The sequence below is a fragment of the Bidens hawaiensis genome, unplaced genomic scaffold (genome assembly GCF_021521415.1).
Source record: "Bidens hawaiensis isolate Kalapana, Puna unplaced genomic scaffold, B.hawaiensis_p1.1 tig00000296_1, whole genome shotgun sequence".
In the NCBI taxonomy this organism is placed as follows: domain Eukaryota; kingdom Viridiplantae; phylum Streptophyta; class Magnoliopsida; order Asterales; family Asteraceae; genus Bidens; species Bidens hawaiensis.
In genome coordinates this window covers 4,364,675-4,383,894 of record NW_027491024.1, presented here as the reverse complement: position 1 = coordinate 4,383,894, position 19,220 = coordinate 4,364,675, and the positions used below count along the sequence as shown (strand labels likewise).

The following is a 19,220-nucleotide window of genomic DNA, read 5'->3' as shown; positions in this document are numbered from 1 at the left end:
TTTTCATTTATTTTATATTAGTCTTTTACTTTTAAATCAAAGACTCTTTTTAATTTTTCTATGTAGTTAATCTATTATATATTTTTATAAATATTTTTGTATGATTAACCTGGTATCTTCTACCCTATCCTTTTTTTACCAATCAACCCTTTTTATCTTTTACCATTTTTTAATGAACCCCTTTGTCTTATTTTTTTATCAACTCAGTTCCAAATCTAGTGTTTTGTATTATAATTTATTTTTTTGTTAACCAATGGCAATATGAACCATAAGAATCATCATCCACTGTCAATATGAAACATGAGAATCCACTTGTCAACTGTATTGTTGTAGATAAAAAATGTTTGTTGAAAGAATGAATGGAAAGCTGATGTGACATGCTGACTAGGATGTTTAAAGAAAGAATTGCCCTGAACTAATGCAGACAGTCTAAGTATCGAAAAAGCTTTACATGAGTTCAATTGCAACAACTCTAAAAAAATTTTATTGCAATCTAATTGAATTTTTGAATTTAGGTTTATTTGTCAAGCATATGCAGTGATACATTGTTTGTAATTTGGAAAAACAATAGGTTACTAATGTAATTATCAGATAATGTAAATATTATAATTTTTGTTATGGTAATCAGAATTTTTTTAAAAAAAAGTCTTTAAAAAGATTTGGGTGTTCTTAAATAGCTTACAATACTAACAATAATCATACTCGGTGTAAAAATTTTCTTTTAAGTTGTATGTTGTTTTGTTGTGGCTTCTAGTGGCTTGTTAATTTTGTCTTATAATGAAAGTTGTTGTTTGAAAAATGTTTAAAATCTCACACATAACATCAATTTCTTTATACATAGCATCCGTTTCTTTATATATGAAATACTTTATTATATTTTTTTTTTCACATGATCTTATAATATTTTTAAAGACTATGACACGTGTTTTCTAGAATAGAAATATAAATAAAGTCTTGTCATAATTGTTAAACATATGTTTTGTTTTAGTTGTACAAAATACGTGACGTTGCATCTTAGCTGCATCTTAATTTACTATGAGTTACCTATTATTATTATTATTATTATTATTATTATTATTATTATTATTATTATTATTATTATTATTATTATTATTATTATTTCAAATATAAGAATGCCATCTATCATCATCAAGCATCTCTTATCTAGTTGGCTAATCCCGAATTATGATGACCACAAATCCTTCATCCTTATTACTATCACTAATTACGGCCTAAATTGAATTTTAAACGGATTTGTGTGACACGGACACCTTAGGCAAATCACGTGTTCTTATTCGACAAAAAATGAGTATAGGATTTTGATATTATGCCACAAGAAATATGTTGTCTTTTGGCCTGTTTGGTTAAAAAAATATATGATAGCTCCATAATTAAACCTGTATGAATGAGAAAAACTTCATCATACAGATAGTCAATGGCAAACAAAGTTTTATAGATATTTTAGGAGAAACTAAGTTTTGAGCTCTTGATGAAAAAATGAATAATTTTTGTTAGTCTTTAAAAAGGTTGGATGGTACAAATGGTATCTACATCACTTCTCTTTGTTTAGGATGGTGATGTAAATCATCAAGGACATCTATACCAAGTGGAGGATGACTACAAGAATACAAAGACCTTAAATGCCATTAGTTTATTGAAACTTGTAGTTGTATGAGAGAAGAACTTAACACTTTATATGTTTTAACATGTCAAATATTAAAATGGATAACTTTTGTTATCCTACTATAAACAAAACAAAAAAATATGTTATTTAGTAAGCCATACACATAATATTTTGGATTCATTTCTATTAAGCCTTGGTTATATCAAATTTTCAAGACAAGTAGAGTCAACATGCGCTATTCTCTACAATAGTAAAACTTACATGCGTCTAAACAAATAAGAGTTGTTATTATTATATTAAAAAAAAATAAAAGTATCGCAAATCAATTTTCTTATTATAAACTTTGTGGTGCAAACGAACCGAGTTGCTCGTGAAAAAACTCGATAGATCCGAGCCTAAACGAGTCCGATCCCAAGCTCAAACCTTAAAATAAGCTTGTTTAATAAATGAGTATGAATCGGAGCTTCATTTTTAGAGTTTGTATGATGAGTTATTATTGATTAATATAAGATACAATAGGGATGAGCATGGTACCGGACCGGTCCCGATCCCGAATATCCTTAATTCTTGGTACCGGTACCGGTATCGAAATATTCGGTTCGGTACCGGGACGGTACCGGGATTATACTGGTACCAGAGGTAAAAAATTGGGAAATACCGGTAGCGTACCGATCCCGAAATTTAAAACTTTTGTACCGATTCGATATCGACAGTACCAAATCGGTACCGGTCCCGATTTTGCTCATTAATAAGATACAATGTTATGAAAAATAAGTAAATAAGGTTAACAATTAAGAAGGATTTAAGATTGGGCTGGGGTTGGGTCGAAAGCAAGCTGGCAAAGGTCTGTCTTTCTTTCTGTGATCAACTCCCAAACTTATCACGCCTTCTTTCCTTTCTTATTCATTACCATTACCATTACCATTACCATTACTAACCACCCTCGCTTCCTTCCGACAGATCTCCGGCAACAGCTTCCGTTCAATTCAATTGAGTCTGTTCTTCATTCATTCCAGCAGATCCTCCAACAACTCTTCCAATTCAATTCCATGACGGAGGAGATGTTCCGATTCCAGCAGGAGAAGATCAGAAAACGACTTTAATTATTATCATCCGACGACTATTTCAGTTTTATTACTCTTCTTCTTCTGATTATTATTATTATTATTATTATTATTATTATTATTATTATTATGGCCGCCGATGCTTTAACCGCCATTCCGGCCGCCGTCTTACGAAACCTCTCCGATAAGCTATATGAGAAGCGGAAGAATGCAGCCTTAGAGGTTTCTTTATTATTTAATAATGATATTTTAATTGTTTAGATTTCGACTTATACTTAGGGTTTTGGATGTGTGTTCAGGTTGAAGGAATTGTCAAGCAATTGACAGCTGCTGGTGATCATGATAAGATTACTGCTGTCATTCATTTGCTCACTCATGAGTATACTTACTCTCCTCAAGCCAATCACCGAAAGGTATAACAATACTCTCATTCATTTCATATGCATTGCTTCTAATTTCATGTTGTTTTTTGTAGGGAGGGTTGATCGGCTTGGCTGCAGCTACTGTTGGTTTGAGTTCTGAAGCTGCACAACATCTAGAGGTTTCGATTCATTCATTCATTTCTTTCTTTCTTTCGTGTAATGTTTTTTCATATGCTATATAGAGTTTGAAAATGATACACTAGTGACTAGTTAGATTTCTGCACTCGGTGTATTACTTATGCTAACTGCATCATCACATCAATCGGATTGACTACCTACTGCCCAGTGATACGCTGATGGTCTGGTTGTAGAGAATAGAGATGCTACTTGTCACTCTTGATTGATTTGTGCGAGCTATTTTCATAATTAGACTGTATTCAATTTCTAATATCACCTGAACAGCCATGATTATTTCTTTAGGATCGTTTTTTGTTTATGCTGTGAGGCTGTGTGTTTTCTGTTAAGGTTCCTGAAGAATAACATACATATTGGCACATTATAGAGGTGACTTAGTTTTGGAATGCCCCTAAGCATTACATAGAATCTAGGATCTTTTTGGCATTACATAGTATTACATGAAATATGTTCTAAGAAAATGCACGTGAGCTAGTGAATAGTCTCTCCCAGTTATTCCTTCAAAGAACAAAGTATGTAACTTGTATGGTACCTATGGTGGCTTTGTAAATTGACTTATTGGTCTATAGCTGGGTACAATTATAAATAAGATAACTTAGTGATGATCAGTCAACTTCCTTTTTTTGTTTTTGTGTATCTGTGTTTATTTGCTAATTCATTATTTTACTATGTATTACTAAAACAACAAGCAGTCTTTTATTTACATTTAGTTGGGTAGGCTCAGTTGAGACTATAGAGGTGAATCAGTAATGATTCCAGGAACTCAGGAAGTGTGTAACATCAACCAGGCATTCCAAAGTCTACATAGTAGATAATTTGTATATGGTTATAGATATATGTAATCTTTATTTAGATATGATTAAACTTATATACCAAATTCATAAGCAGAATTCTCCAAATTAATTGAAGGGGCATCTGATTGAACTGTAGGTGTTTCATGTTCAGTTTACATATGATGGTCAAAAGTTGAATCATTATATCGTAGTTGGGGCTTTAGGCGAGCTTCTCTTCCTTTTTTGTTAGGTTTTTGTCTTTGTTGTTGTTCTTGAAATGTCTATTGTCTCTTCACCAATGTAGACTTGCTTACTCTAATGAAAAACTTTATCAATATGGAGGATGATCTACTTTGGATCAGGGGTTTAGTAATTGGTTCCTAAAACTTTCTTAATTTTACTCGTGCACATGCAAGAATTTTGTTTGAAACGCTCAGTTGTTTATGATACAAAGAGTGACGTTTACAAGATTGGTTGATGGGAAATCTACTTGAAAGTGTGTTGCTGAATTCTGAACTGTTTTGACATCTCTTTTACATGTGAATGTGCAAGATTATTCAGTCTTCTCAAATTCTTTTAGCCCCCCCCCCCCCCAAATCACATTCAGTTTTATGGTGTACCATATTGATATATGATTTTAGGGTACGAGTGTTAATTTCTTTGCCATTTTCGTGCATGATAGCAAGGTGAGACACAGCGGTTGGTCAATATTTTGAAGAAATTGTTACATGGTGGTGTTATACCTGTACTAGACATTAAGTTCTCTATGTATGTTCTTCTTACTGATTCATTAATTTGTGTGAGACATTAGAGGCTATGGTTCTTATATTGTAGTTATTTGTCTTTGATAAAATGTTATGTGCAAATTGCCTTACTATTTTTTTAGCATAAATTTTGTAGGTTTTCTTTATTATAAGGGCTATTTCAGATCATTATGTCCTAGAAAAAGGACCAATAGGTTTGGGAATTTTGTTTTCACATGATTGACTGAACTATATAGAAGTTGCTTCAGCAAACCATATATTAACTACCAAAATAAGAAGCTTGTGTAATTATTTCTTTATAGACATTAATGTTTCAGCATCTGAATCATCCATCCACCATCTTTTATTAAATGTGCTTAGTAATGTTGTAACCAGCCTGCCACTTGTTCCAGCTGTGCGAAAAACATTTAAATGAAGTCATTTTTGGTAGCTATAGCCTATAGCATGTATTTCTCATGGTGATTGTAACAAGGCACTTCATAAATTTAGAGGTGACCCTGTGCTTAGGCCTTTTAGATATCTAAAGTTCAAAACTCAGGTCATCTGTATTTTTTTAACACAAATATTGATATGAGGTGGATTAACAGTATATGACCGAGCTCCATAAATCTCACTTAAATAAGTAAATATATGCTTTGGTTTAACCTCCATGCTGCTGCTGCTAAGAATAACCCTGCTTATGGTTTCCCTTATGGCCTTATTTTTCTTTAATTCATTTGAAGGATTAGAAAATTGCAATTTGGATCTGTTTGTATAATATCAATACATTTCATTTTTTCTCCAAAAGACACTGTCATCATAAGCATATTTCACATGACTTGATGATAGAATCGTTCTTTATTTTATATCTATTTGCTTACTTAATAGTAACTAGTTGATGTGAACTTTGCATAATATTACCGACTAACTTGATAATATCTATTCTCCTGTTCTCTGTTACTTTTCAAAAAAATCTGCCAGCAAATTCTACCACCAGTGATAAACTCTTTTTCTGATCAAGATAGCAGAGTTCGTTACTATGCTTGTGAAGCTTTATACAACATCGCAAAGGTGAGAGTGAATTCAAATTTCATCAATCAAGCTTTCTTGATATGAGACATTTCAGCTAATCTCATGCCTTTTGCAGGTTGTTAGAGGAGAGTTCATTTTTCACTTTAACAAGATATTTGATGCATTGTGTAAGCTTTCAGCTGACTCAGATCCTAATGTACAAAGTGCTGCCCATCTGTTAGATAGACTTGTGAAGGCAAGTGTTCTCATCATACGTTATAAGTATTTACTGTTGACCATGTCTTATGAGGCTCTAACTACTTATTTGCTGTTTTACTTGTTGGGATATAGGACATTGTTACAGAGAGCGACCAGTTTAGGTGACCATTTTTGGTTTTATGTTCGCCTGTTTGGTTCTATTTTATATATGTTTGGAAATTTTTATTAAGTTTTGTTTCTTTTTATCAGCATTGAGGAATTTATTCCGTTGTTGAGAGAGCGGATGAATGTGTTGAATCCTTATGTCCGCCAGTTTTTGGTGGGATGGATTACAGTATTGGACAGTGTTCCAGACATAGATATGCTGGGCTTTCTTCCTGATTTTCTTGATGGTAAAGGGATTTCAGTTTAAAGTTAACAGGATGCTATTTGTCACTTCACTTATCCTTGACTAACATGATGTTATTCCAGGTTTGTTTAATATGTTAAGTGATCCCAGCCTTGAAATCAGACAGCAAGCTGATTCAGCACTTTCAGAATTCCTTCAAGAGATAAAGAACTCTCCAGTTAGATTACTTTCTGTTTTTCATTTATATTTTTGTGATATGATAAATCTTATCAATGTTAATCTCACATATATTTACACTTGAAGTCTGTAGACTATGGTCGCATGGCTGAAATACTTGTACAGAGAGCAGCTGCTCCTGATGAATTTACTCGTTGGACAGCAATAACATGGGTAAGGATAAAAAATATTATGCCGATTTATATCCATATTTTACCTAATTACCTTATAGTTGAAATTTTATATGGTGATTTTATTTAGGAGTTACTTGTTCGTATGTTTGTTGAGGGTTGATTAGAAAGTTACTTGTGCAGATAAATGAGTTTGTAAAACTTGGTGGAGACCAGCTTGTGCCTTATTATGCTGATATATTGGGAGCTATCTTACCTTGCATAGCTGACAAAGAAGAGAAAATACGAGTTGTAAGTCTTCAGCCTTTAAAGTTTTTGTGTTGAATCTACTAAATATTTGACTGATTTCTATATATATATGGTATGATACTGTATATTTGTTTAATATACTGAGTTATGACTATCAGGTAGCCCGTGAAACAAATGAAGAGCTTCGTGCAATTCAGGCAGACCCTGCTGAAGGATTTGACGTTGGAGCAATTCTCTCCATTGCAAGGAGGTTGGCATTAGCACTAAAGTTAAAATATATTGTATTGAGAATATGTTAACATAAAAACATAAACCATAGTAAAATTACGCTACTAGTGATGTGGTTATCTTGCAGTATGGTGATGAATATGTATGTATTTAGAACATACTAGAGTGTTTGTGTTGGATATATTATCTTGATTTTTGTTTTATTATATCAATTTATCAGGCAGCTATCTAATGAGCACGAGGCTACTCGAATTGAATCATTGCACTGGATTTCAACCCTTTTAAACAGACATCGCTCAGAGGTAACACTTAGTTATCATTATATGGACCTATGCTGCATGTTAATTTAGATCTTTTAAATTTAAACTCTTTAGTTTGTACTTCATAAGAGTTAATAATCAGTTTATTTTTGCTGTACTTTTAGAAATATAAGATGGATTTGGAATTGGTACACTAACTGAGAAGTTTTATGCGTTATACTATTCACTTTTTAGCATTGCCGCTTCTTTGACTATAAGTTAGTTTAAATTATATTTGAATGGGTCAATTTACATCAGGTTAATTAGTGCTCTTGGCTTTTACACATGTCAACTTTAGGGATTTTACTAAGGAAATAAGTTCATATGTGATCTCATGTGTTTAACAGGTTCTCACTTTTCTGAATGATATTTTTGACACACTTCTGAAGTCACTATCAGATCCCTCTGATCAGGTAATGTTTCTTTTCTTTTTTTGCCTGGCTTCTTTATCTGTTTATTATTACATATGCATCACAATTCAAATATGTTTTTACTGTTATATTGTACTTCTGCAGGTGGTGCTCCTGGTGCTTGAGGTGCATGCAGCCATAGCAAAAGACCAATATAACTTTGCACAGCTTCTTGTTTTCTTAGTTCATAAGTTCCGGACGGATCACACTCTCCTAGAAAGGTGATCTATGTTTATTAATATATATATATATACTTTTTATGTTTTTTTATTTCATTTTGTGATGGATTTCTTTGCTGACCTATTATGTTTTGCTCTTTCAGGCGAGGTGCTTTAATTATTCGCCGACTTTGTGTGCTTTTAAATTCTGAAAGAGTTTACCGAGAGCTCTCTAAGATTCTTGAGAAGGAAGCAGACCTGGATTTTGCATCCACTATGGTTCAGGTTCTTGTTAGCTTTTATATTCTTATAGAATGTTAACGTGACCAAGAACTTAAAATTATTTTTAACATATCCGCGCTTTGTTTTACGTATTGCAGGCATTGAATTTGATTCTGCTTACGTCATCTGAGTTATCTGACCTACGAGATCTTTTAAAACTATCACTAGTTAATGCTGCTGGAAAAGACTTCTTTCTTTCACTATATTCCTCATGGTGCCATTCATCAATGGCCATAATAAGTCTCTGCTTATTAGCACAGGCAAGCCTTAGAACTTTTGTTGTAATATAGTAAGTTAGTAACCTACAAAAATATTGTCCATGCTAAATAAAATCTTTTGTTTTTTGACAGGCTTACCAACATGCAAGTGCAGTCATCCAATCTCTAACTGAGGAAGATATTAATGTTAGATTTTTAGTCCAGCTGGACAAACTGATTCACCTCTTGGAGACTCCCACTTTTGCTTATCTTAGGCTACAGGTGCTTTTCTTGCTGTATATACATCTTAGAAATTTTTTTTTACAGTTGGTTCATCAACTCTCCTTTTCGTCTTTTCTTGAATAATTCAGTTTTTCTATCTTACATGCAGCTTCTTGAACCTGGAAGATATATACTGTTGTTAAAAGCTCTCTATGGTCTTCTCATGTTACTTCCTCAGGTTAGTTTAACTATTTAGAGCATTCACATTGGAATTCTTATATTTATCCATATAGTTTAACTTATATTATCCATAAAGTTTGTTTTATTTTAAAAACCCGCTACATCCGATTCCTCATATTTATACATATTCAATTAAATAATTCTTATTTATCCTTTATTACATTTTAACTTTCTTTCACTTACAACAAATATATGGAATGAATATATGGAGTCCGGAATCACTATTCAATCAATATATTTATACCATACTTTCGGGAATCGGATGTAGTGCAAAATATGATAAAATTCTTAAAACTTTTCCTTAAATTATATGGTTTGGGATGTTATACGTTTTCCAATGTGAATGCTCTTGATCATTAAATTCAATACAGAACCGAATTTGTAAATCCACAGTATCTGATCTTTGCTCTTGGTGCTACTGGTGTTTAGCAAAGTGCTGCATTCAAGATTTTAAGGACTCGTTTAAAGACAGTACCTTCGTATTCCTTCAACAAGGAGCAACCGAATCATTTTGCAGAAGATGGTAGCATGAATGCAGAGAATGGTATAAACTTTGAATCTTGGCTGCAACGATTTCAACAGACACAACAGCAGCATCACCTGCATTCAAAATCACAAGCATTGTCCCGCAACATTTCCATTTCTGCAAAGGTTTTCTTTCTTCTCCATCTATCTTAAAAACTTGCTACAAAACCTGTATAAACGTAGGATGTCGGTGTAAACGAGTCAATCTGAGCCCAATATTGAGCTCGGTTCGTTCATTGTTTTTCTTGTTATTTAGTTACACACACATTTATGGTATTAGGAGAATGTTTATTTTAAAACCAATTATATGTCAAGAACTGCGAGAACCACATCAAATCTTGTAGAATTTATTATGTAAATTGACTAAAATGTATGTAGATTTCAATATATTTAAGATCTGGTTTTGAAAAAAATATATATAAAATTGATAGAATTTCATCTAAATGCATATATGCACATCTATATGCATATGTACTCAGGATAAACCAAAGAAAGAATGGAGAGAGAAATAAACATCTATATTTCAGTATTTAAATCTTTCAATGAAGCAAAATATGTCTCTTATGCAGTTCTTGTGGTTCTCAACATGCTATTGGTTTTAAATGAACGTGCCCTTAGCGTATTGTAGTTTTTATATATAACATAATAATATTTGTTTATTTATATTTATCGTAATGTTATATATAATAATTGTTATGTAAATATATTTAATACGATACATAAAAGTTATATATATAATAGGTTTGTTTAGGCACGCAAGCCTAGTCACGCTTGATATATTTAATACGCTGCTTGAGCTCGTTTAAAGCTCAGTTTGATGCGAGCTTCTAACGAGTCGATCTCAAGTATCTACTGAGTGAGTCGATTCGTTTACACCAGACTTGTATGATTCTCTGTAGGAGGTACAAAAACCGGAAGAAGTGAGGGGACCTGCACCTGGGGCAGAGATTAGCAGGCCTCCTTCAAGATCGTCTCGAAAAGGTCCAGGACAACTACATCTATGAAGGGTTCAGCATGCAATGGGTATTTGTTGGGGGGTGGTATAAAAGTGTAAATTGTATATCGTAGCAGTTACTCTTTGTGTTCAACTTGATGAATGGGCGGTGGTTGTTTTTTCTTTATCTTTCCCCATTTCCAGAACGATAATGCTGGGACGTTGGAGCTATTTGTTTCTCCAGATGTTTGGCCTTTGTGGTTGTGTTATTTTTATTGAAAACCACAGGGCTTAAAGGCATTGCAATGTGTTACTGTTCTTGTATTAAATAATCTAGTCTTCTTGTGTTTCCAATGGTTTTTGCATGGTGGCGTTTGGTTTGTATTTGAGACTTACTACGGGTATAGATTTGATACTATGGCGGAATGAGAATGGGTATGGTTCGTATGGAAATGTATTTAAACACAGACCTTTTAGATGCGTATGTAGGATGCCCACTTTTATGTGTATCAACTCTGTTTTGTCAAGCCTGACTTTTAATGGAGCATTTCACCAACCGATTCTACCAGTTATTTCCGTCAACTTTTGATCTACCTGAATCCAAATCAGATGGAAATTTACTTTCATGGGCTTGAAAAGTTTGTTTCACCGGATGAGCTCCTACATCTGTTGGAAAATCTGTTTGATATCTATAAAAACGAGTTGATCTTGGCTGTGGAGTTGCGTAATGTTTTTGGGCGGTTCAAGGAGACTGCACGATTGTAGAGTGACCGAAGCTAACCAACCATGTATTGATATTGGTTGTCTTCAGTTTTGAATTACAAGAAATTCTGGGTTTGGACTGGGGATTCTGTCTGATCTAGGTTTGGTCTTCAGTTTTGCATTTCCAGAATTTTCGTGTTTCGGTTATATTCGATCTGGTTTTGACCGGCTAGACGTGCACAAATCGGGTATTATGAAAACCTGGAACCCGGTTTTATTTATCGGGTACAAAATGGAACCGGTTCCAGTCAAGAACCGGGTAGGAACCAGACCCGACCAGGTAGGAAAATATGATAACCCCGTGGAACCGGGTAGGTCCGGTTTATACCCGAAAACCGGTTCCACCGGGTTTTTCATTTTTAAAAAGAATATTACCGTTGGAAACCGGTTCCAATGGCTATGTAGCCGTTTCTAGATAGTTGGAACCGGTTTTTAACTATGCAACATAAACACACATACAATATATAGATAGTTTGGGTCTAGAACTTGTTAAACCACTAAACTCTAAAACACACTTTAAATCTTAATTACTCCTAAACTGGCAAACAATGACAACCAACGAGAATGTTTTTATGGTCGACATACCAAGATGCCCTGAGGTTTGGGTTCATTATGATTTGTGTGTTATGACCGACTCACAGGAGATGGCGCGGTGCAAGTATTGTGCCAAATATCTGACAGCATGGTCGAACTTCACTCTTCAAAAGCATACCAATAAGTATTGTCGTGAAATAAAAAAGTTTGGACGCCAAGAAAGCGGGAGAGCGGGATTCAAACGACGAACCGTGTTTGTTATTTTAAGTTTTTATACCGTCCTTGTACACATCGAGCATGGAAAAAATTCCCGTAACAAGGTGGTGTATATTTTATGATAAAGTTTTCTACCACCTTTGTATTGTTTGTTGCGTTATCAAACGACATAAATAATATTTTATTTCCTCAAGTTAAAAGTCGTTATTACCTCATCTACAATTTCAAACAATTTATCGGCGCTATGTGGATACGGAAAGTTTTCAAAAGCGATGGCGCGTTTCATCAATTGCCAAGGCATCGGATCGACCCAATGAGCGATGCCACAAAGGTAGGATTCCGGTAACCCGTGTGGTGCCGACCAAACATCACTAGTTTAACTCACACTCGTTTGTAAAGTTTGAAAAAACTCAATTAAATCTTTTTTTGCACATTCTTACAATTTTAGACAATACCGTCTAAGGGTGGTACGACTTACATGGGTGTAGCGCGGTTGAAGAGTTTCTCGAATCATGGCCGTCAATTCGGGGTTGTCAGAGTGGTTAAACGACAAACCTTGTTGAATAACAAACTTCACCATTCTATCATGTACCGCTTTCATGTTGTACGAAATATTGTACCATCTCGATCCAATTTGACTTGGTCCGTTACGGGAACTACTTTCAAGTTAGAATCTTGCTTTAAGAAAGTGCCACAAAATTTGCAGCGAGCCTTAAGGTCAACATTGACGAATTCAATCAAATCCCAGTTCCGCCATACCTCTTCGTTGCGGTTATGTAGGACAACCCGCACCCCCTCGAAGTCTTCTTCAACACGAACCAGGTCAATAAAACGGATGCAGAAGCCTTCTTGTTGGCCTTGTTGGTGCTTGCCATAGTAACAAGTGGTGAAAGTGAAAAAATGGAGGTGTAGTTAGTTAAGTCGAGATTCTCTGATTGAAAGATACTCTGATTGTGTAAATCAAACCAAATCTCATGATACCACTCCACATGGGTCTATGATAGTTTACGTAATACATCCATCCCTAAGTTACGACATGTTTATTTCACCAAAAAGGAACTCTAGGGAAGTTTCCAGTTGTTCCAAACCACATACGATTGTACAAGACGTACCTTACGCAAGATATAGTTTGTAATTGCGACTGCCAAGGCATTTGGAAACCCTAGGCGCAGAAATGGGATCAACGGTTATCGGTAACCTTCTTCTAATTATTATTATTATTATTATTATTATGCGATTTGATGATCATTTGTTGCTCATCGTTCTGATTATTATATCGTTTATTTTCATAACAATCGCTTCGTATGAGTTGATGGAGTTTGTTTAGATTAGATTAGCCAGTTATGTCGTTATTAGATACTGTACAAAAAATTGACCTCTACATATATATAACTAGGATGATTACTCTAGTTCCAATAATTGTACTGTAATAATTACTCTACTTAACGTACAAATAACTAGAGTAATTACATTACAAAATATGCAACTGACTGTAGAATAATAATAATTACTCTAGTTAAACTAGTAGTTTTTATTACACTACATATTTGAACTAGAGTAATTACATTACAAATTTGAAGTAGTGTAATAATAATTAGTTCAAAAATAATAGGCTTCTCACATTAGGAGTTGTTTGTGTTTGATCCTAACACTACTCAAGTATTCAGGTTTATTAGACTCATTTAGATTTTCTGTTTCTTATAACTATCTCGACGGTTTTTGTTCATGTTGCTGCTACTTGCTAGATTATAGTTCAGTACCTCCACTTGAGAATTTCCTTAATGAGATGATTGATTGGAGTTTTAAGACTATATTTGTTGCAAATTGGGCATGGTTGTTGTGAAAAGGTAAATGCATACCTTTTTTTTTTGTTAAAACCGCAATTCTTCTAAGAGTATTATGGTTTGCTTTCAATGGAAAGCCAAGTACCATATTTGGAAAACTCAACTGCTCATAATGTTTAAAAAATACTTTCATGAGTGGTTTGCTAGATGATGTCTGGCCATTCTAAGCAAGATGTGACTTTTTTTCAAGCAGCTTTTCTTCTATTTGTAGAATGTATGTTAGATATGATATGGAAACATTCAAACATATACAAGTTATACATTTTAACAATTTAACTAGTGGATGGTAAGGCCTTGGTTCAGGCAAAGGGTTACTGTTTAATTGTCGACAATAAATGTTTACCAGTAGCATGAATTTATAACGGTTAAAGTGGTTGCCATTTTTACCATCAGATCTGTTAGATTGAACATCTGTTTTAAGCCTTCTAGCAGGCTATTTGGTCTCTAAAGTCAGGATTTAGCATGATACTGCAGATAAGCATATCGATAGTATCTACGTCATTTCATTAGAAAATATTCATAGTCAGTTATAAATGTTTTTTTGTCAACTGTTATTATTTGTTACTTCTGCCGGTCATGATGTTTAACATATATTCTATTAATTTAGTTCCAAGAAGCTTTAGATTACTAGAAGAACTCGAACGAGGAGAAAAAGGAATTGGTGATGGAACTGTGAGCTATGGGATGGATGATGCTGATGATGTATACATGCAATCATGGACAGGAACCATTATTGGTCCTCCTAATGTGAGTTTTCTTAATATATTTTTCTACCATCAAACATATTTATTTTAATTAATTGCATTGATGTTACATGCCAGACCGTTCATGAAGGACGCATTTATCAGCTGAAACTATTTTGCAGCCATGAGTATCCAGAAAAACCACCAAGTGTGAAATTTCAGTCGCGTATAAACATGACCTGTGTGAACCAGGAGACGGGTGTGGTATGTATTAGTTTCCTAAATAAACTTAGGATATGTAGATGATAATAATTTCATGGTGGCGTATATCTGACAGGTGGAGCCGTCTCTTTTCCCGATGCTTGCTGATTGGCAACGAGAGTACACGATGGAAAACATATTGACTCAACTCAAAAAAGAAATGAGCTCCCCACAAAACAGAAGACTCACTCAGCCTCCTGAAGGTGCCTTTATTATTACTCTTTTATGTCATTTATTATGTTACTAGTGAAACCTTAAAAGGCATGGTGATTGATTATTATTTGCTTTTTTTTTTTCTGTTTCCTGTTTGGTATTGTTGCAGGAAATGGTGAGGGGAGGGTGGACCCGAAGGGACTAGTGTTGAGGTGTTGTATTATGTAAGCAAGCATCTTAGATGCAGTGATTATTACTACGTATATATAGTTTACCTAAATTAACCGCGCCCTGGCTGCTAAAACAGACTGGGACGTTGGTTAAATGTAATCTTGAACATGATCAATGTCAGAAGAATGCATTGGCTACTAATTAATATGTATTTTGATCATCTGTGATTCATTGTGATGCCTCATTTGACTAATATAATTATTGCATCCGGAAAGTAGGTGTAACACTGAATCTATTATACAAGTACTAAATATACAATTACTCAAGTTAGCTGATGTTAGTGATTTCCTTATGTTGGAGCTCTTTTATCTTGTTCCAACACTGACCAAAATTCTTCAAGTTTGAGTTGGTACTAGATACTATGATTTTAGATGAATTTAAAATCCTATGTGTGCTCTCATTGTGACACAGTCGCTTTTAACAATAATCCTAGATTGGACCACTAACAACAGTTTGAAAAACCAACAAACCAAACCGGCTGATTTGGTTTGTTGGGTTGATCGGAGTTTAGACTGACCAAAACAACTCGGCTTGATCAAGTTTTTCAAATGAAAATTGTCAAAATAGTTAGTGGTGACTTTGTATTGATATTAAAAAATAGGTAACTGAACATTTTAAAACTGAACCATTCAACATGTAAATTGAACCGTTTTATTCTCATGCCAGTCGACCTGCTTTCGTTTGGGAGGTTCGCCTGTTCAGTCACTTTCAACATTTAAAGAACGCCCTTATCTTCGTCGCACGATGATATATGTATTAACTCAACTATATTATCAGGAACACACTCATGTAACTTAAATAACCGTATGCATTTGTGGGATATATAATAGGAAGTCAATCATAATAAGGTTTAAAAAGCAAACATTAAAGTTTATGACCAATTAAATGAGAGTCACTCAATTATTTCCCATCACCTACAAACTTCCACAACAAAAACATATATTTCTTGTATTCTCTATTCTATTCTATCCCACAAACTTACTAAAAATGCATCACCAACCAACTCTCTGCCTAATTTCATCCTTGATCATCTTCCACATATCATCATCTGCCACTGGCACATTCATCTATGGTGGATGTTCACAAACACGCTTTACACCCGGCTCACCCTACGAGTCCAATGTCAACTCAGTACTCACTTCCTTAGTCAACTCCGCTGCTTTCTCGTCCTTTAACAACTTCAAGGTCTCGGTCCCAGGGTCCACCCAGTCTGACATTGTCTACGGCCTCTTCCAGTGTCGTGGAGACCTCACGACATCTGCCTGCCGAGACTGCGTGGCCCATGCTGTTAGTCGACTCGGGGTCATCTGCCCCGAGTCCACTGGTGGGGCCATGCAGCTTGACGGGTGTTTTGTGAAATTTGATAGTTCATCATTTTTAGGAGTTGAGGACAAAACCGAGGTGTTTAAGAAGTGCGGGCCGTCAGTGGGTTATAATTCGGATATTATTAGTCGTCGAGATGGGGTGTTGGCGTACATGGCGGCTGGAAACGGGCAGTATTTTCGAGTGGGCGGGTCCGGTAGTGTGCAGGGTGTGGCGCAGTGCGTGCAAGATTTGAGTTTGAGTGAGTGTCAAGATTGTCTTTCAGAGGCGGGTGGACGGTTGAAATCAGACTGTGGGGCGGCAGCTTGGGGTGACATGTACTTGGGGAAGTGTTATGTACGATACTCTGAACGAGGGTTTCACTCGAGAAGTGGTAAGCGGTTGCTCCACCACTTCCACCGCCATAGCGGGTGGTTTGTGGTGGTTGTATTGTTTTTATTTGTGTGAATGTAATAAATAAAACGTATCAAGTAATATCTCACTCATAGAGCAAGGTCTGTATAATTACTAATTTAGTTACGCGTAGATTATCATGGTTACATATGTAATATCTAATAAAGTTAACAAAGATTCAAGGTCTGGATTGATTGATCCAAAGTGAAAGTATATATAAATATGCAGATGATGGGGATGTGGACAAAACATTAGCAATAATAATTGGAATAATTGCTGGAGTTGCAGTGATCATTGTGTTCCTATCTTACTTAACCAGACTTTGTGACCGAAAAGGTACTCCATCGACTACTTGGAATAATTATTAACATATTATACATGTTTAAAGCAAACTCATGGGATGGATCAAAAAGTGTAAGTTTGGTTTGTATGCAGATGGTAAGTAAAATTAAAGGGTGCATCATTCATCATTGAAGATACACAAGATCAAGTGACTTTGCCTTTTTCATCTTTATGTTAAGTGGTTCTTTTCATGGTGATATATATAAAGATACACATTGAAGCAAGTGAAAGGAGAGTTGAAATAAGAACAAAATGTACAAACAACAAACATGACATCTTTTTTAATGCCAAGGAGATTTTCTGATAGTTATATATTTATCAACTCATGTATTTATTTATTCACATGATAGAGAGGATTTAGGATGGTTTAAGGGTTATGATCCTGAAATTATCATGGACTGACACCACAAGAAACAACATGATGCAGAATGTGTTCACTACATCTATCGTAACATAATCGACATGGTAGTATTGTTGCAACTATGTCATTTTTTTTATGTTGCCAATTATTTGCCCAAATCACTATTTGACAAAGCGCGTATCGGATTAACATATGCATATACAAAGGCATGTTAGGTCATAAAGAATGACTTACTTCAATACCATCAACACGTTTTGAATGTAAATATAATAAATGAGATAAAACTTAGAGTTAAATGTTGTTGGTGATGAGATCAAATAAATCCATCTAAAAGGGGTCTTCTTAAACAATAAAAAATATTGTGGTTAAGTTACTCATTTTCATAATACACTTACCTTAAATAAGGTGGTTTTCTTTCCTTTATTTCATTTCTTTCAAACATAACTATAGTCTTGGATCTTGGGTATATAATTATGTAAATATTAAAATAAAATAAAATTTCAGTAAAAAGAATTGTAAATTGTACTCCCTCCGTCCCATTATAAGTGTCATAGTTTGACTTTTCAAGTCTTTTTTTTGCAACCTTGACCGTAAATATTTTTGTTCGTGTAATATAATACTTGATGAAAATTATATCAATGTAAAATACATTTAAAACTCAATCCATTCATATATTTTACATCAAGTATTATATAACACAAACAAAAATATTGTCGGTCAAAGTTAAACAAGAAAGACTTGAAAAATCAAAATATGACACTTATAATGGGACGGAGGGAGTAATACATAAAAAAAACGAATAATATGTATATGATGGTGCTATGAATTATTATTTGGTTTTCGAGTTTGAGTTAAAGTTTGATTAGGTTACTTTAAAAAAGATGTTTTTGCTTTTTGTTTAGTATTCCAAATGAATCTTTTTAGGTCCATTCTCTTTTTATCCTCTTTTAATTCTCTATATATACTCTTTTTAACTTATTAAACAAACTTAATCGATCTTAACTTCGGGTAATAATGTAATATAAATGCAAATTCGATTACTTTTGAAGATCCAAAAGTTTTCCTTATCGTCATATATATTTTGTTCTATGGTTATACCAAGCCGGTTCTAGTCACCAAAATTCATATAAAATTGTACATGGGATACATATATGTTAACTAAATATACAACATGGCGATGCTACTTATGCTGAAAAGGCATAAAACGAATTCAAAATCAGTCTCTTATCATTTGACTTAGGGGCTGTTTGTTTACATCCGAATGGAACCATTCAGATGTAAACATATGATTCATTCAGACTTCAGACTGTTTGGTTTCAAACAGAAAAACATCTGAATGGTTAAAATTAGGTCTGAATCATTCAGACTTTTTGTTACTGCTGAATGGGACATAGGCTCATTCAGACCTGACTTATTCATGTGCTATCATTCAGAAATATATGCATTATGCCATACTGTCAAACACACTAGAATGTTTTTGTTTTACGTACACTTTTACCAATGTTACGTACTCATTACCATTTTCGCTTGATGTTCTCTTTTACCAGACATCTTGGGGTTAGTAATTAACTAGTGAATCCATGATGAACGCGGATATATGAAATAAAACTACGTTAGTAGTTTACTTTTTTTTTTGTTTTTTGTTTTTTGTTGTATAATTTGCACACTCGTGTTTGTTTCAAGAAA

The 19,220-nt window shown here is 34.2% G+C and overlaps 3 protein-coding genes across 4 annotated transcripts; all 3 read left to right on the top strand.

Annotated features, from left to right (window-relative positions):
- Positions 1-2,772: 2,772 nt before the first annotated feature.
- Positions 2,773-10,927, top strand: LOC143620777 (protein VAC14 homolog). Of its 2 annotated transcripts, none has more exons than XM_077092393.1 (20): positions 2,773-2,910; positions 2,988-3,101; positions 3,164-3,229; positions 5,743-5,832; positions 5,909-6,028; positions 6,124-6,152; positions 6,241-6,383; positions 6,463-6,557; positions 6,644-6,730; positions 6,871-6,978; positions 7,095-7,186; positions 7,385-7,466; positions 7,811-7,876; positions 7,979-8,094; positions 8,196-8,316; positions 8,412-8,579; positions 8,670-8,792; positions 8,902-8,970; positions 9,402-9,623; positions 10,397-10,927. In XM_077092393.1, the coding sequence occupies exons 1-20, from the start codon at positions 2,818-2,820 to the stop codon at positions 10,499-10,501; spliced, it is 2,109 nt and encodes a 702-aa protein (XP_076948508.1). In that variant the 5' UTR covers positions 2,773-2,817; the 3' UTR covers positions 10,502-10,927. The 2 variants fall into 2 exon arrangements, with proteins under 2 accessions (XP_076948508.1, XP_076948504.1); XM_077092389.1 differs by having other exon boundaries at positions 2,774-2,910; positions 8,412-8,573; positions 8,664-8,792.
- Positions 10,928-13,095: 2,168 nt separating this feature from the next.
- LOC143620797 (ubiquitin-conjugating enzyme E2 variant 1A-like) lies at positions 13,096-15,296 on the top strand. Its single transcript, XM_077092406.1, has 5 exons — positions 13,096-13,136; positions 14,395-14,534; positions 14,609-14,734; positions 14,808-14,934; positions 15,054-15,296. The coding sequence occupies exons 1-5, from the start codon at positions 13,118-13,120 to the stop codon at positions 15,110-15,112; spliced, it is 471 nt and encodes a 156-aa protein (XP_076948521.1). The 5' UTR covers positions 13,096-13,117; the 3' UTR covers positions 15,113-15,296.
- Positions 15,297-16,024: 728 nt separating this feature from the next.
- LOC143620790 (plasmodesmata-located protein 6-like) lies at positions 16,025-17,470 on the top strand. Its single transcript, XM_077092401.1, has 3 exons — positions 16,025-16,811; positions 17,060-17,167; positions 17,267-17,470. The coding sequence occupies exons 1-3, from the start codon at positions 16,103-16,105 to the stop codon at positions 17,275-17,277; spliced, it is 828 nt and encodes a 275-aa protein (XP_076948516.1). The 5' UTR covers positions 16,025-16,102; the 3' UTR covers positions 17,278-17,470.
- Positions 17,471-19,220: the final 1,750 nt, after the last annotated feature.

Coding starts and splice junctions, on each gene's coding strand:
- LOC143620790 (XM_077092401.1), top strand. CDS start 16,103: ATGCATCACCAACCAACTCTCTGCCTAATTTCATCCTTGATCATCTTC. Junction 16,812..17,059: donor AGGGTTTCACTCGAGAAGTG/GTAAGCGGTTGC, acceptor ATAAATATGCAG/ATGATGGGGATGTGGACAAA.
- LOC143620797 (XM_077092406.1), top strand. Junction 14,535..14,608: donor CCATTATTGGTCCTCCTAAT/GTGAGTTTTCTT, acceptor GTTACATGCCAG/ACCGTTCATGAAGGACGCAT. Junction 14,935..15,053: donor ACTCACTCAGCCTCCTGAAG/GTGCCTTTATTA, acceptor GTATTGTTGCAG/GAAATGGTGAGGGGAGGGTG.
- LOC143620777 (XM_077092393.1), top strand. CDS start 2,818: ATGGCCGCCGATGCTTTAACCGCCATTCCGGCCGCCGTCTTACGAAAC. Junction 3,102..3,163: donor CTCAAGCCAATCACCGAAAG/GTATAACAATAC, acceptor TGTTTTTTGTAG/GGAGGGTTGATCGGCTTGGC. Junction 6,979..7,094: donor AAGAAGAGAAAATACGAGTT/GTAAGTCTTCAG, acceptor TATGACTATCAG/GTAGCCCGTGAAACAAATGA.